General features: G+C 41.6%; 1 protein-coding gene across 1 annotated transcript in view; it reads right to left on the reverse strand.

Annotated features, from left to right (window-relative positions):
* ASXL3 (ASXL transcriptional regulator 3) overlaps positions 1-8,252 on the reverse strand; it is a 157,037-nt gene extending 148,785 nt beyond the window's left edge. Inside the window, 4 exon segments of the mRNA XM_014522402.2 lie at positions 2,535-2,537; positions 4,317-4,399; positions 6,233-6,296; positions 8,194-8,252. Coding sequence (XP_014377888.2) covers positions 2,535-2,537; positions 4,317-4,399; positions 6,233-6,296; positions 8,194-8,252 — 209 coding nt within the window.
* Between the last annotated feature and the right edge of the window lie 5,590 nt (positions 8,253-13,842).

Raw genomic sequence — 13,842 nt, forward strand, 5'->3', positions numbered from 1 at the left:
CTATAATTATCATAACTGCATTATCTGTCAAAATTTAAACATTTCCTCCCCAAATCACTGTGTATTTGTCTCATTTTAATTATAACAAACCTTATGTCCCTTTTTAAGTTCATCTATTCATCTTTCAGGTTATAATAGGCTAAGTGGGATGGAATTAAAGAAACATGACAGAAAATAGAGAATTCAACTAAAATATGTGCCACCGGATACACTACTAATTAACTATTCTGAGTACACACAAGCATTTTTTATTTTTAAGAGGAAAGAAGTAGGTTGGAATGTCATGAAAACTGTTACGGGGACAGGGAACAGTCATCACCAATTCAAATTTGATTCACCTCATTATTGTCCAAAAGCTACTATCGCCAGACTCTACTTAAGGGCCCAGGTGAAAAAACATGATGGTTTCAATCCAGTTTAAAAGTTGCCATGTGCTGCAACTGATACCTTCATTTCAAGAGCAGGTTATAGAGGCACTTGGTTGGGTGATTTAGGGAGGTATGATCCTGCCTTGAACACGGGGCTGGACTAGATCTCATGAGGTCTCTTCCAGCCCTACCAGTCCTCTGATCCTATAATCTACATCCTAGCAAGGGATTCTTTCCAGGTAGGACTCAGAGATACCAGGTCCTATTTTACGCTTGCTCTGTCAAGAGAAAATTTCAGTAATATTACGCAATTCCAAAGCAACAGCCCTTGGAGACTGAAGGTGTAAACAGATTTTAGAGCTATACTAGTATTAAATTATATTGATATAAGATATTCTGACAGCTGTCTGTCTGCTCCTATAGCAGTGTAAGTGGGACAAAACTGTTGTAACTTTGTTTTATTCTGTGTTAAAGTTACAGTGGTTTAACTCATTTATACCACTACAGGAGAGGGCAGACTTAACAGCTGAACCAGAACAATAGAGGCAGACTTCTGAGCTCCAGGTCCCCCCTCCCCTTTTAAAAGTTTAAAGTTACATCTGCCCACAGCCCATACGTATGTCCACAAAACATATTTTTTAAATTTGGCTATGAAAATCTTCAACCTTTTAGGTCCCAAAATTGTTTACCTTAAAAGTTGTTTTTCCTTCCCGGAACTGAGAGGAGGATTGCCCAGATGATGATCTTTTTACAACTGATTGTCGCAGCAGGAAAGATATTTAAAAAACAAAAACAAAAACTGAAATGTGTACCCCAAACACAATATACATCTATGTAAGTGTACTCTCCATCAGAGCTTGTGTTGATTTTTTCTTTTTTATTTCTGAGACGTAGCTGGGCGTGTGCTACCCATTTTTGTTTTTTAATTTTCTCCCTGCTGCATTCAATGATTTAGGCAGAAAGAATGTTAGGAAATTGTACCTCTTTATAGGAACAAGAAACAAATGAAAGTTTTTAAGTCTGATGGTATCTTTCCAAAATGGGCAGCTCAACAGTCCCAATTAAGCTGACAGAAACCTAGAAGTGATTAATTCTGAGTTGCTCATAGAGCAAGAAGTATAGTTACTTTCACATCATACTTTAAAAGTGACCAAAGCAAACAGTTCTGTTCAGCTATACACTGAACAGGACTAGGGGTGCACCGATAGCAATTTTTGGGGCCGATACTTATAGCCGATTTTTAAGTGGGCATTTCAGCCAATACTGATCCAATTTCTGATACCAGCCCAGCAGCTTGAAAAGCAGTGTCCAGCTGGTAAGTCTGTGATGGAAGGAGGTGCGGGGCGGGGGGGGAGGGAAAAGAAAGGAAGGGGCATAAGGGGGCAGATCAAGGCCCCTGCACTGAGGGAGGGAATGGGGCTGGGGAGGGGCAGGGTGAGGGACAGAGCCACAAGCAGCTCATCCGGGGAGCATGGGAAGAGGGGGCAGCTCCTACCGCTGCTTAGGGCTGCACTGGGCTCTTCCCAGCGAGGGCTGGGCTGGACTCAGGGCAAGCAATGGCAGCGCTGGGAAGAGGGATACAGTGGGGGTTGCAGCCACCCCAAAATTCACTGTAGCCACCCCAGCCTTCCTTCCCAGTGCCACCACCTGCCCCACCCCGAGCACAGCCCAGCCAAGCCCCTGCCAGGAAAAGCCCGGCACTGCCCCAGCCCCAGCCCGCACCTGCAGCCCACCCTGCCCAGCCCCACGCAGATCCGGAGGACACACACCCCCTCCCCCCCCTGCCCAGCCCCACGCAGATCCGGAGGACACAACCCCCCTCCCCCCTCCCCCAATGCCCTCCTGGGTTGTGCACAGCAGCGGGAACTGCCCTCCGCTCCCTGGCACAAGCCACAGCTCTGTCCCACACCCGCCCCACCCCAACTGAGTAGTGCCTGCCCCAGCCCCACTCCCTCCCCCACTGTGGGAGCCTTAATCTGCATCCCCATGCCCCTTCCCTCCCCTCTCCTCTTCCACCACAACAGACTTACCAACTGGACGCAGGTCTCCAAGCTACCAGGCTGTGCTCCTTGCCGCCTATGTTCTGCACTGCGACTGCGTGCATGCACAAACCATTTATCCAGCACATTAATCAGCCACATCAGGCCAATTTCCAATGCAGGCAACTTTCTTTATAATCGGTGCTGATCTGATATCGGACCGACGTATTGGTGCACTTCTAAACAGGACAGTGGAGAATTTCAAGAGAACTTAATCTAGAATTGTTACAATTTTGCTCATAAAGATCACCAGTAAAAAATGGAAGAGGGTACAGAATAAAGGAAATTTTAAGGCTAAACTGGAGGTCATTAAACAACAAAGTCATTACAAATGGAAATTACTCAGTGGCCTATTACACACATTATGATACTTCACAAAATCTCCACTACTTGTCTATCTTCATAGATAATGGTGTGGGGACACATCTACACCTTCTCACCACTAGCAATTAATAACCTTTGGGTCATCCTATAATGGGGATATTTCCACTGTTGGCTATTGCAGATAGAGGATTGTAGCCTCCAATATTGTGGATCTAGAACATTTCATGATCTCCAAAATAACATCAACATTCTTTATATGCAGCAGAAACAATATTTTTGTATTATTTAAATTCTAAAATAGTTTCAAAATAGAAAGATCAGGATAATTATTTCTAATAAATTAGCTTCACTCTTTGCCCAAACACAGTATGCAGCACCCCATTCTGAACAACATTCTGGGAAGACAGGAATTATAAGAATTAAGAAAAGGTATTATAACACAGCACAACTGGAATTGTTGGCAAAAAATACAAGAAGAAACAGTAGCTTATTTGCAGCAATGGAAAAGAGCATCCTAAACAACTTTCAGGTAATTGTTTTTCAAGGTTTTGTTTATTGTATGCATATCCTCGTGGCAGAAAGCTTATGCACAGACATTTATTTTCTGAGGTTTTCTCCTCATTTCTTGACACTGACACAAATATTTTGAATGACTTCTTAACAGCAACTATAACACTTGAGAGCCTTAGGGCTGGGAGGGGGGAAAAGAGGGAAATCAAAGCTCCACTTGTATACTGTGCTATATCCACTCTTGCTTTTTACTCCTCCACCAAAACACTTTATTATACCTTACAATGCACTCGCATCTGGTTTACCCGTAAACTGCATGTTATGAATTGTGAATGATTCTGTACTGCATTATTACCTCTGTTTCTTTGGAAATGCTTCTGAACAGCAATAAATACAGCATAGTACCTCAGGCAATTTTTTTTGGGTCACCAAAATAAATTCAGAAATAGCAGATATATCGTGTTACTACTCTTCTAGGATTCCTGTCTGTAAAGCCTGCCCTATATTTGAGGTGCCAGGCTAAAGGGCACAATTAAACTAAAAGCGAATGCCTCCATCAGTTTGCTGCCAGAGGTCAACACCTATTAAAACAATTTATTCAAATAGAAAATTATATTACCAGCAAACAGAAGCCAAGGAAAAGATACCCTGAACTGGAGAATATTGATACCTTTCTCCCATAACCAATATGTTGTTTCTATTAATCTGTCTGCTGTGACTAAGGACTGAGAAGCTGTATGCCCGTCTGAAGTACAGTGTACCAACCTTATCCAAAACCCACTAAAATGAACAGAAAGTCTGCTATTGGCTTCAATGAGCCTTGGACTCCCATTAGTTCTAACCTGGTCATCATCATAAGCTTTAACACCTGCAACCTATTTCTACATCAAAATCACTGTGCCATTACTTAAATCAGTACTAAAATAATTTAAGAAGTCCAGACCAGATCATCTACAGCTCATGATCCCACCTAATGTAATGGAATAATGAATTATCCTATACCCATTGCTTCAAGAAGGGTACACAACTTTCACAAATGTGTTATTATTGGCGAAGAATTCATATAAATACTGACCTTGTTTCTTTTAACCCTTCTTTCTGAATGACTTCTAGTATTTGTTTTGCAGTCATTGGTGAGTTGGGGTGTTTTTCCAATGCCTAAAAAGAAACAACAGACATATAAATGACAAGACAAAGTCATTCTGTAAATTTGAAAGATTGTGATTTCATGCACTTTTATTTAGTTATTTGTGAAGGGTAGGGAACTGTGGTATTGAGATTGGAGTCCTCTGTCTGTTGAAAGGCCAGATATAATCCAGGAAACTGCAGCAAGAACCAGATTTACTTGCTGTTTGTGTGGACTGGATGCTGAAGCATATGGGAAAATTCTTTCAAATGAACTAAAAAGAGTTAAAATATGAAACCTATTTTAGGAATTCAGCAATATAGTTTCTTTGAGACAGGAAAAGAAAAAAAGAGATACGGAGATTGTAATTTTTTCTTCACCACTTTAAAACAGTCTGAGGTCACTGAAGTACTGTACATAAACTTTGATATGACCTCAAGAATAAAAATAAGGGCTAAAAATGTCCATATGCAAAGGATGAGCTTTGGTCAGAAGTGACACGATAGGTTTCAAATTTTAAATGCTTTTTGTTTTTAAAAGGATTAAATTTTAAAATGGTCAAAACAGTCACAGAAGCACACAAGATGCTACATGACTTGCTAGAGTGCGGTATGTTTTCCAGTTCAGCTCAGTTTTCCACTCCTTTGCCTTTTCCAATCAAGCGCAAATTAACCCATTCCTCTTCCCAATTCAGACCGACTTGTATGGAATGTGCTAGTTTTCCACTTGCTCTTTTTCCCCTTTCAGTTTTAGCCAGTTAACTCTTCTGCCATTCTTTTGCTCATATGAAGTGCCAAATTGACAGCCCTGGAAATGGATCCGTTATCAACACAAAAAGGTACAATATAGGCAATGGCAATGCAAGCTTCCCCACAGTGTCTTGCCAACATACCTCAGTAATAAATTCTCACTTCTGCCTCTGGTAATTAAGAAATCCATGTGATCTCCATACTCATTCAAGCCTTAGCTTCTCTCTACTGCTTACCAATTTATGCCAATTGTGATAGCAGCTACCATGATATGGACACCTGCCCACTAAGCACTAGAGATGTAACACCAAATCATGTAACATAAGTTACCGAACAGTAGATGGTGAACGTTTTCAATCACTACTAGCCAGGGCTGTAATTCAAGCAGATGACCTAGAGCCAAAGCCTCCATATTCACTGTTAATTCCTTGAGCTCCTGAGCCGTCTCTTGCCATTTGACAATTCTGTTTAGCTGCCTGTTCTCCCCTTTCCAATTCAAAACACAATTTACCAATTCCCTTGCCCCACACTGTTTTCCGTTACAGACCAGCTTCTTACTCTTTACCTTTCAGTTCTACAAAAGGAAAATGCAGAAGCGAGGGCTGCACTAGAAAGATTTGGGAGCTGAACTGGGCTTATAATAATGTGTACATGAATAGGAAAGAGTAAAACTGGACCTGGCAGGAAAAGAAAATAGAAAGGTGACCTGAAAGGGGAAAAGTAGAAATGGACAGGAAACAGGATGATAATGAAAAGGGGCAGAGCAAACTAGAAGAGGGATCATTACAAAGGGAATAAAATAGAAAGCATTCATGAAAAGTCAGAAAAGTGCACTAAAAAGAAGACAATGTGCCTAAAGATGTAGAGGAAAATGAGAGGGAAAAATGTAAAAACAAAACTTTGGGGAAAAAGAAAGAAAGGAGAGCCAATAAAAAGAGACTAAGTAAAATAAATGCACAATGAAGTGGAGGGGAAAGAAGGGAACCGAACTGAACTGAACTGGGAGCACTCCAGAGGGCAGGCTGGGTAAAACTGGAAAGGACAGAAGAGGAATCTACACTGTACTGGACACGGCTATGAAGGAAACTGGGTGCACTTGAAAGTGGGGTTACTCACTGTGGAGGATTCCCTGTTTCTCTTCCTGAGTACAGGCCCCTCAGCACACCTGGGCAGCTCCTCCCTGGAATTGAGAAAATTTGGGTAGCCCTGTCCCCTTCTCTATGACATCACATCCTACTCTTTAAAGGAAGTAAAAGTGCCATGTATTACAGTGTGAGTTTGATGACAGTGGGGAGGAAACAATAAAGCTACACAGAACATCAGAAATCACCCCTGTCCTGGGAAGCAGGAAAAGGGAGGGTAGTTTGTGCTGAGGAAGCTGCACTGAACTGGTTGTAGAAACAATGGCCAGACACATGGATATGGAAGACTGTCTTCACAGACCAGAAAAAAAAAAATGAAGCCAACAAAGCAATATGTATACAGAGACTGTAATTAAACCCACAAAGCAGCTTTTAAATACCACAGTATAAAACAAATACATTCAGGGTATAATGACATACTAAAATGCAGAATACGTTAGAAAAGCTGAGCGTGCCGGAGCAAACAATTGCCCATTGTGTGAACTGGTTTTAGTGCTGGACACACAGCGTGGGCTGTGGTTTCATATGTCCCATGAATGTAACTTTATTTGTCTAAACCTTCAGAGCAGCAATTTTTTGTTTTAAAAATATTTGTTTTTTACCCTAACGAAGACCAAAGATATCTTGAAGAAACTACTGAAACTGAGGGCAACGTTATGCCTGAAGCTTTTCAACAAAGGACATTATTTTAGCAAAGCCTAGTAACAAGGCAGTTCTTATGCTAGGCAAAAAACTACAGGCTTAATTAATGTCGGTTGTATGATATGAGAATAAAGTGAAAACAACTAGTTGGACACACGGTTGTGAGGGCCACTGACATTTCCTCATTATGGAAAATGGGTACATACTTTAGGAGAGAACACAACATGCACAACAGGATTATTAGGGTATTTCTCCACTAAGGGATGGATTGAACCAATAAATGCACCTGCCCTGAAATCACCTACAAAATAAAAACAACACACAATTCCCTCTCTCTAACACTTTTCAAAGTAATGTTAAAGAATTCAAACTGAACAAGCAATTGTGATTAAGACAAGTAAAACAACAGGACAACCTCATATCGTTGCTCACATTTTGGTCAGACACTGTAACAAAGATCACAAAAGAAAAGCCTTTATATGTTTTAATTCTTTCTCCTCTCCCCCACAACATCAGTTGACATTCATACCTTCTAAAAGGAATCTACAGGTAATGACTAGTAGTAGTTGTATAATCAGGTCCAAAGAACAAGTCAGACTACTGACAGGCAAAATATGATTTTTCTTGACACTGGTTCTTGGGATATATGCTAACGTATTTTCTTGGTGAGGAAAGAAGAAATTGGTTTGCAGCAGCTGAACTCTGAAGTCTTTGTTCTTCCAGCTAAGCCACAAACAAAAATGAAAATGAATCATCACAATGGAGGGAGAATTAACAAATCCCCTTTTGACCATCAAAACAATCCTTAAAGGGGTAAAAGTAGTCCATGCTGAGACACAAAGATGCTTCCTTAATTTGGTCAACCTCTATTGACTTGGAAAGTGTAAAGACCAGACCTTCCCAAAAGTATTCATAGGTGTTACCAATAATGACACAGGAGGCCAATCTGTACTTTGCATCTCTACTTTTGACCCTTCACATTAAACCCTAACTGTGGAGGTGAGGTACAGCATGCACAAACCCAATGGTTTAAGTGGGAAGCTCAAGTTAAGTGACTCTGACAAAAGGAAACAAACACTGCTTTTGTGGGCATGGTTTGTTGGCATTGTTGTGGGTACGCCCTGTACCTATGCATGTATGCTTACTTTTCTCTGCATGAAATCAAACCTGCTCAATAGTTTGCAAATGATAACCAGCAGTGCAAACTAAAAATGCAGCATTCCTAGCACCCGTCAATCATCCTAGCACCGTTCTCTGGGAACTAGGAAGCTTTCCCAAAAAAGTGTTACCTACTTCTGCAATTTCCAGCTATCACACTCACCAAAAAAGCCTCCTTCTAGGTATGAAGCCATTGTAAACTGATACAGTGCTGTCTTCCTAGGCCACCAAGCAGCTCTGCAGCTATTCAAAGCTGTGCCCACCTGCATCACGCTGAAAACTGACCAGTCTTGTCAGTTTCCACAATACAATCAGATGGGGACAGAAGCTAATCTGACAAAAATCAGGCACAGTTCACTATTGCTGCTATGCATTTGTGCTGCTGCAGAGACAACTCAAATAAGAACAGGAGGAGGAGGACAGGAGTTACTATCTAGCCCTCCCACATAACAACTAAAACCCTGGGAGAGGCACTGAATGGCACAAATCACACTTTACAGCCAATGGGCACTGGGATGGATACGGAAAACAAGAGAGAGAGAAAGAGAATGTTCCCTTCTGCAATCAGAGAATATTAAAAACTGTAAGCAGCTGTCAATTAATTAATGAAGTGAGAGTCCTAGGCAGAGTACAGGAAGAGCATCCTGATAGGAATTCCAGTTTTCTTTGTTCTATGTGGCAGACAGAAAAAACTGACTTCTAGTCAATTCCTCTCAAAAATCACTGGGTTTTGGTTAAGGATGTATTCTTCTGGGCACTAGTTGCCTAGTAAAATTTCAAGGCCCTCTTGAAATGCATAATGGGTAAACTAATGAGGAGAGGGGGCTTTGGGGGAGTAAAGGCCTGAGACTAAGAATGGTAGAAGCAAGGAGAGAGGGGAGAGAGAGAGAGAGAAGGATAATAAGGTAGAGGCAGTTAAAGAAAACAACATATGAAAAAAAAAACAAAAAAAAAAACCCAGATGCAATGGATGTGATGCAGAAAAAGATGATAATGGCAGATGAAGACAATGAAAGAAGATACACCAGGATCTAGCAACCGTTCTCAAATGGTGGTTCATGGAGCACTTGCTTGCTGATGGTCTGCAGAAAGCTGCTGGGTCACATGATGCTAGCTCTCTTCATTTCCAGCTGCTAAACTGCATTAAAAGAAGCTAAAAATACATTAACATTTTTCCTAATATGACTTTTCCATGTGAGCAACTGTGGTTGCCATAGGGACGTTATACAATTCAGAATGGGAAAGGATGTGTCCATGAGATACTTTCTTTCAAGATGTGGTCTATGCTGTGAAAAAAATAATTTAGTACTCATGTATTATTAAAGGCAAGAAAAAAAATGGTAGGAAAGCCAGCAATGGAATGAAGATATAATAAAAGCAAGAGATATAAAGCAAAATCAGTTTTTAAAAGTATATTAAAGTTTTAACAATTGACTGACCTATTACATGCAAACTTTTTGAGCTACATTGCTGCATAGTGGTTTCCAGATGGAGATGGTATTGACCAATAAAGCCCAAATGACTTAAGGCATGCCTTACTGGAAGTCTGTGTTCCTGCCAGTCACCATCCAAATTAACAGAAATATTTAAATTACAGTTTCTTCACTTTGAACTGAAGGAAACAGATGACAGATGACATAGGAAGTGCTACACCGGGACAGACCAATGGTCAATCTAACCCAATATCCTGTCCCTGACAGTGGCAGAAATAGATGCTAGACAGAGAGCACTGAACTGGATAGATATAGAGTGATCTCTCCTCTATTAATTACCCTCCCTGCCATTCACTATTGTTGGCCTAGAGAGACCAGAGGAACTCTAACTGTTCTGCTCAACAGCTATTAATGCAACAACCATCCCTAAATTTTTCTAGTCCCTTTTTGAACCTGACTGTTATCTGCCTCTACTACCTTCTATGTCAATGAATTCCACAAGTTAATTCTCTCTCTCTCTCTCGTAAAAAAATACTGTCTCCAGTTTTAAACCAATCTCCCACTAATTTCAGTGGGTGCCCCTTAGTTCTAGTATTCTGGGACTTGGTGAACAATGGTTCCCTGTTCACTTGGTTCAACCCCTTCATAATTTTATAGACTTCTATCATGTCCCCCCTCTTCAGCCTTCTCCTTTCCAAACTGAAGAGTCCTATCCTTTTTAGTTTCTCCTGGTATGGCAACTACTCTGTACCCCAGATCACTTTGGTTGCCCTTCCCTGTACCTTTTCTAATTTTACTAAATTGTACTTGAGATGCAGGGAACAGAACTGCATGCAGTATTCAAGATGTGGATGCACCACAGATTTGTATAATGGTACGATGATGTTCTCCATTTAGTTTTCTATTCCCTTCTTAAATGATGCACAAAATGTTACTGGCTTTTGTGGCCACTGCTGCATATTGAGATGACATGTTAGAGAACTATCTACAATGACTCTAAGGTCTCTTTCCTAAGTTGTAACAGCTAGTTCAGACCCCAGCATTGTGTAGTTATAACAGGTTATTTTCCCCCAGGTGTATTACTTCATACTTATCAATATTGAAGTTCGCTGCCATTTTTTGCCAGCTCACTTAGCCTGGTAAGATCTTTCTACTGCTCCTCTCCATCACCTTGGGATTTTACTACCTAAAATGATCTGGTATCATCTGTAAACCCAAGAAGATCTGACTGTTTACCCCCATTTATAGTTCACCAATGAAAATGTTGAATAAAACTAGACCCAGCACAGATCCCTGTGGGACCCCACTTTTGACCTCCTTCCATCCTAAAAAGTGACCATTTACCTCCAACCTTTCCTTCCTACCTCTTAACGAGCTCTAGATCTCTGAAAGTGCCTTCCCTTAATTTCCTGTGGCAACACAAGTTTTTTTTTTTTTTAAAGACTTTGGTGAGGAACTTTGCTGAAAGGTTTTTGAAAGTCCAAATTCATGTCAACTGGATCCCCTCTGTCCATGTGCTTGTTAACACCTTTAAAGAATGCCATTAGATTGGTGAGGCAGGATTTCCCTTTCCAAAGCCACATGGACTCTTGCCCAGAAGATCATATTTGTCAATGTGACTGCTGAATTTATTCTTTACCACAGAGTCTACTAACTTGCCATGAATAGAAGTGAGACTCACTGGGCCGCAGTTCCCATGATCACCTCTGGAACTCTTTTTGAAGATGTGTGTAATGTTGGCAACTTGCCAGACATCTGGCACAAACCAGTTGGTAACCATACGTTACAGTTTACATAATATTGCCAACAGTTCTTCAATTTCACCTTGGGGCTCCTTCAGAAGTCTCAGGTGTTTTGCCAGAAGGTCCTGAAAATATTACTATTTAAATGTATGATTTGTTCTAAAACTTCTCCTGTTACCACTTCATTGTAGTCCAACTACAAGTTGAATGTGATTCTGTTATGGTCACGACGCACCAAAAAATACCTCTTGAACAAAGTCCTGTGTGTTACTCAGGATAAGGTCTAGAACTGCTTCTTGTGGGTTCTAAGACGAGTTGTTCCAGAAAAAAGTCATTTATTACAGCCAAAATTAACTCCACATCTCACCTTGATGAGGTGTTTACGCAATCTATGGAAGGATAGTTGAAGCCTCCCATTATTATTGCTTGCCCCATTTTAGCAGCTTCGTTAATCTCCCTAAGCAAGTAAGACTTACCCATCTTCTTAGATAGCTGGTAAAGGTTAAGAGTGAGAATGGAACTCTGACATAGGGCTGGTCAAATATTTGTTTTGTGACTAGGACACCTGGGTCATTCATTATATGTTGCTTTATCATATGTCACATTTGAACAGAGAAAGAGGCAGCAAGGATACTTTGGAACTTCGAAATAAGCATTATACTCGCATTGAGAATTCCAAACAAATCTAAAGTTACTATTCAATACAAAACTGTTTCATTCCTTTAAGTAGTACAAAATCAGCTAGTATAGGCATAAATCTTGTCCTGGCTACTACACTCAGGCTTCACATTAGTACATATATAGTAGGGCTGCGCAATGCTTCAGTCGCTGATTCGATTCGGCAGAGATTCGGCCACCAAATCTCTGAATCCAAATTGAATCTAGAGACCCACTGTCTCTCCGAATCAAATCGGAAGCCTCAGATTCAATTTGGAGAGATTCAATGATTCAAACATAGACACAGCTTTATATGTTTTTTCTATATAGCTCAAGGTACGAGGCGGCTCATGAATGCCTCAGCAACTGGTGCCTCCTGGGTCTGGGGCAGGAACCCGGGGTCCCCCCATGGCCGATCGCCAAGCCAGGGGGATGCAGGAGAGGGTCTGCTGCCTGACACATGGGGGGGCCCCCCCTCGAGCTCCTGTGGGATGCTCCATCTACCCCACCATCTCAGCATTCACGAGCCGCACCTAGCCCCTCAAAGTATGTAGAAAAACATATAAAAACGTATCTATGGCCGAACTGCTGATTCTCCAAATCAGAACCAAATCTTCAGATTCAGATTTGGCCGAACTGAACTGGGACAGTGATCCAAATCAACAAATTGAATCACTGTCCCCCAAATCGGGCCAAATCCGAATCGAATACAGCCACCTTCGCATACCTCTAATATACAGTAAATGTTTCACCCCCTGAATAATGAATTCATAGCAACAGTCAGCCTATCTTATTACACTGTAGTAACAGGAAAATTTCCCATCTTACCACTTTTAAGTGATCCATCATTAGGATCCCAATCCTGTACTGAGAGACCTGTTACCATAGACACCTAAACGTCTCATAACTATATCAGAACTTCACCCAGGCACAGGGGTCCAAGCTAAACACTACTATGGGAAAAATGAATACCTACTGCCCCAGCTATAGGGACATACATTCTGTTGTTATTTACAGTTAATATACATTCTCTTTTAACTCAAGTAACACAGGCCTATTAGAGCAGGACTGTCCAACTTCTAAGCCTGCAGGGGCCGCGTGCCATGGGAACCACATAAGTGGGGCTTGCACACTATGGAAGCTGCACCACATAAACAGAGACTGCATGGATGCACACCTCCATTGCTACATTCAGGCACCCCCCCAGGCACACACTACACTGCGTGCTCCTCCGCTGCTGCACTGTATGGGCAAAATTCCTCTCTTCCTGCTTCAACATGTGGGCAAGCAGGCCTCCTGCCACCACAGCACTGGGTGTCCCACCTCCCCCTTGCAACCTGGACTCACCCTCAGCTGCTCACACAACACCACACTGCCCCACTACTTGGGGCAGAGACAGGAAACAGCTGCTGGAGAAGACTGACTGCTGATGCAGCTGGTGTGATAGAGACAACAGTGGCCAAAGGAGAGCCCAGGAGCCACAATGTAACCCTTCATGGGCCACCAGTTGGACAGCCTTGGGTTTTTTCTACAAGGTTGGGAGTTCTAGCCTCTGAACTACATGTATGTAAGCTCAAAACAGCCTGAGGCTATGACTCAATTTCATAATGGAGAGGACAAGGAACAAAAGGTAGCCCCGCTATTAAGAGAACGGATGAAAATTGCAGTGAAACCAAGGTCAAACTGGCCAAGATCCTGAAATGCCTCCATCTCCTGCAGAAAGATGAATGCCTCCTCCCTGTGCAAGGGAAGAAAGCAACCATAATCAGGCAACTGAAATGGTTCCTTTCCACCCTAAATGTGGCATCAGCTGCCTTTAATTTACAGTGTAGATAATAGAGAGGAAGAATGTAAACAAAGAGTAGGGACACACTCATCACTACTCAAGGGATGAAAAAACAGAAAGAAAAAACATCCAGCATGCAAAACCCTGAATATATTCATTTTTTCAT

The sequence above is a fragment of the Alligator sinensis genome, unplaced genomic scaffold (assembly GCF_000455745.1).
Source record: "Alligator sinensis unplaced genomic scaffold, ASM45574v1 scaffold88_1, whole genome shotgun sequence".
NCBI lineage: Eukaryota > Metazoa > Chordata > Crocodylia > Alligatoridae > Alligator > Alligator sinensis.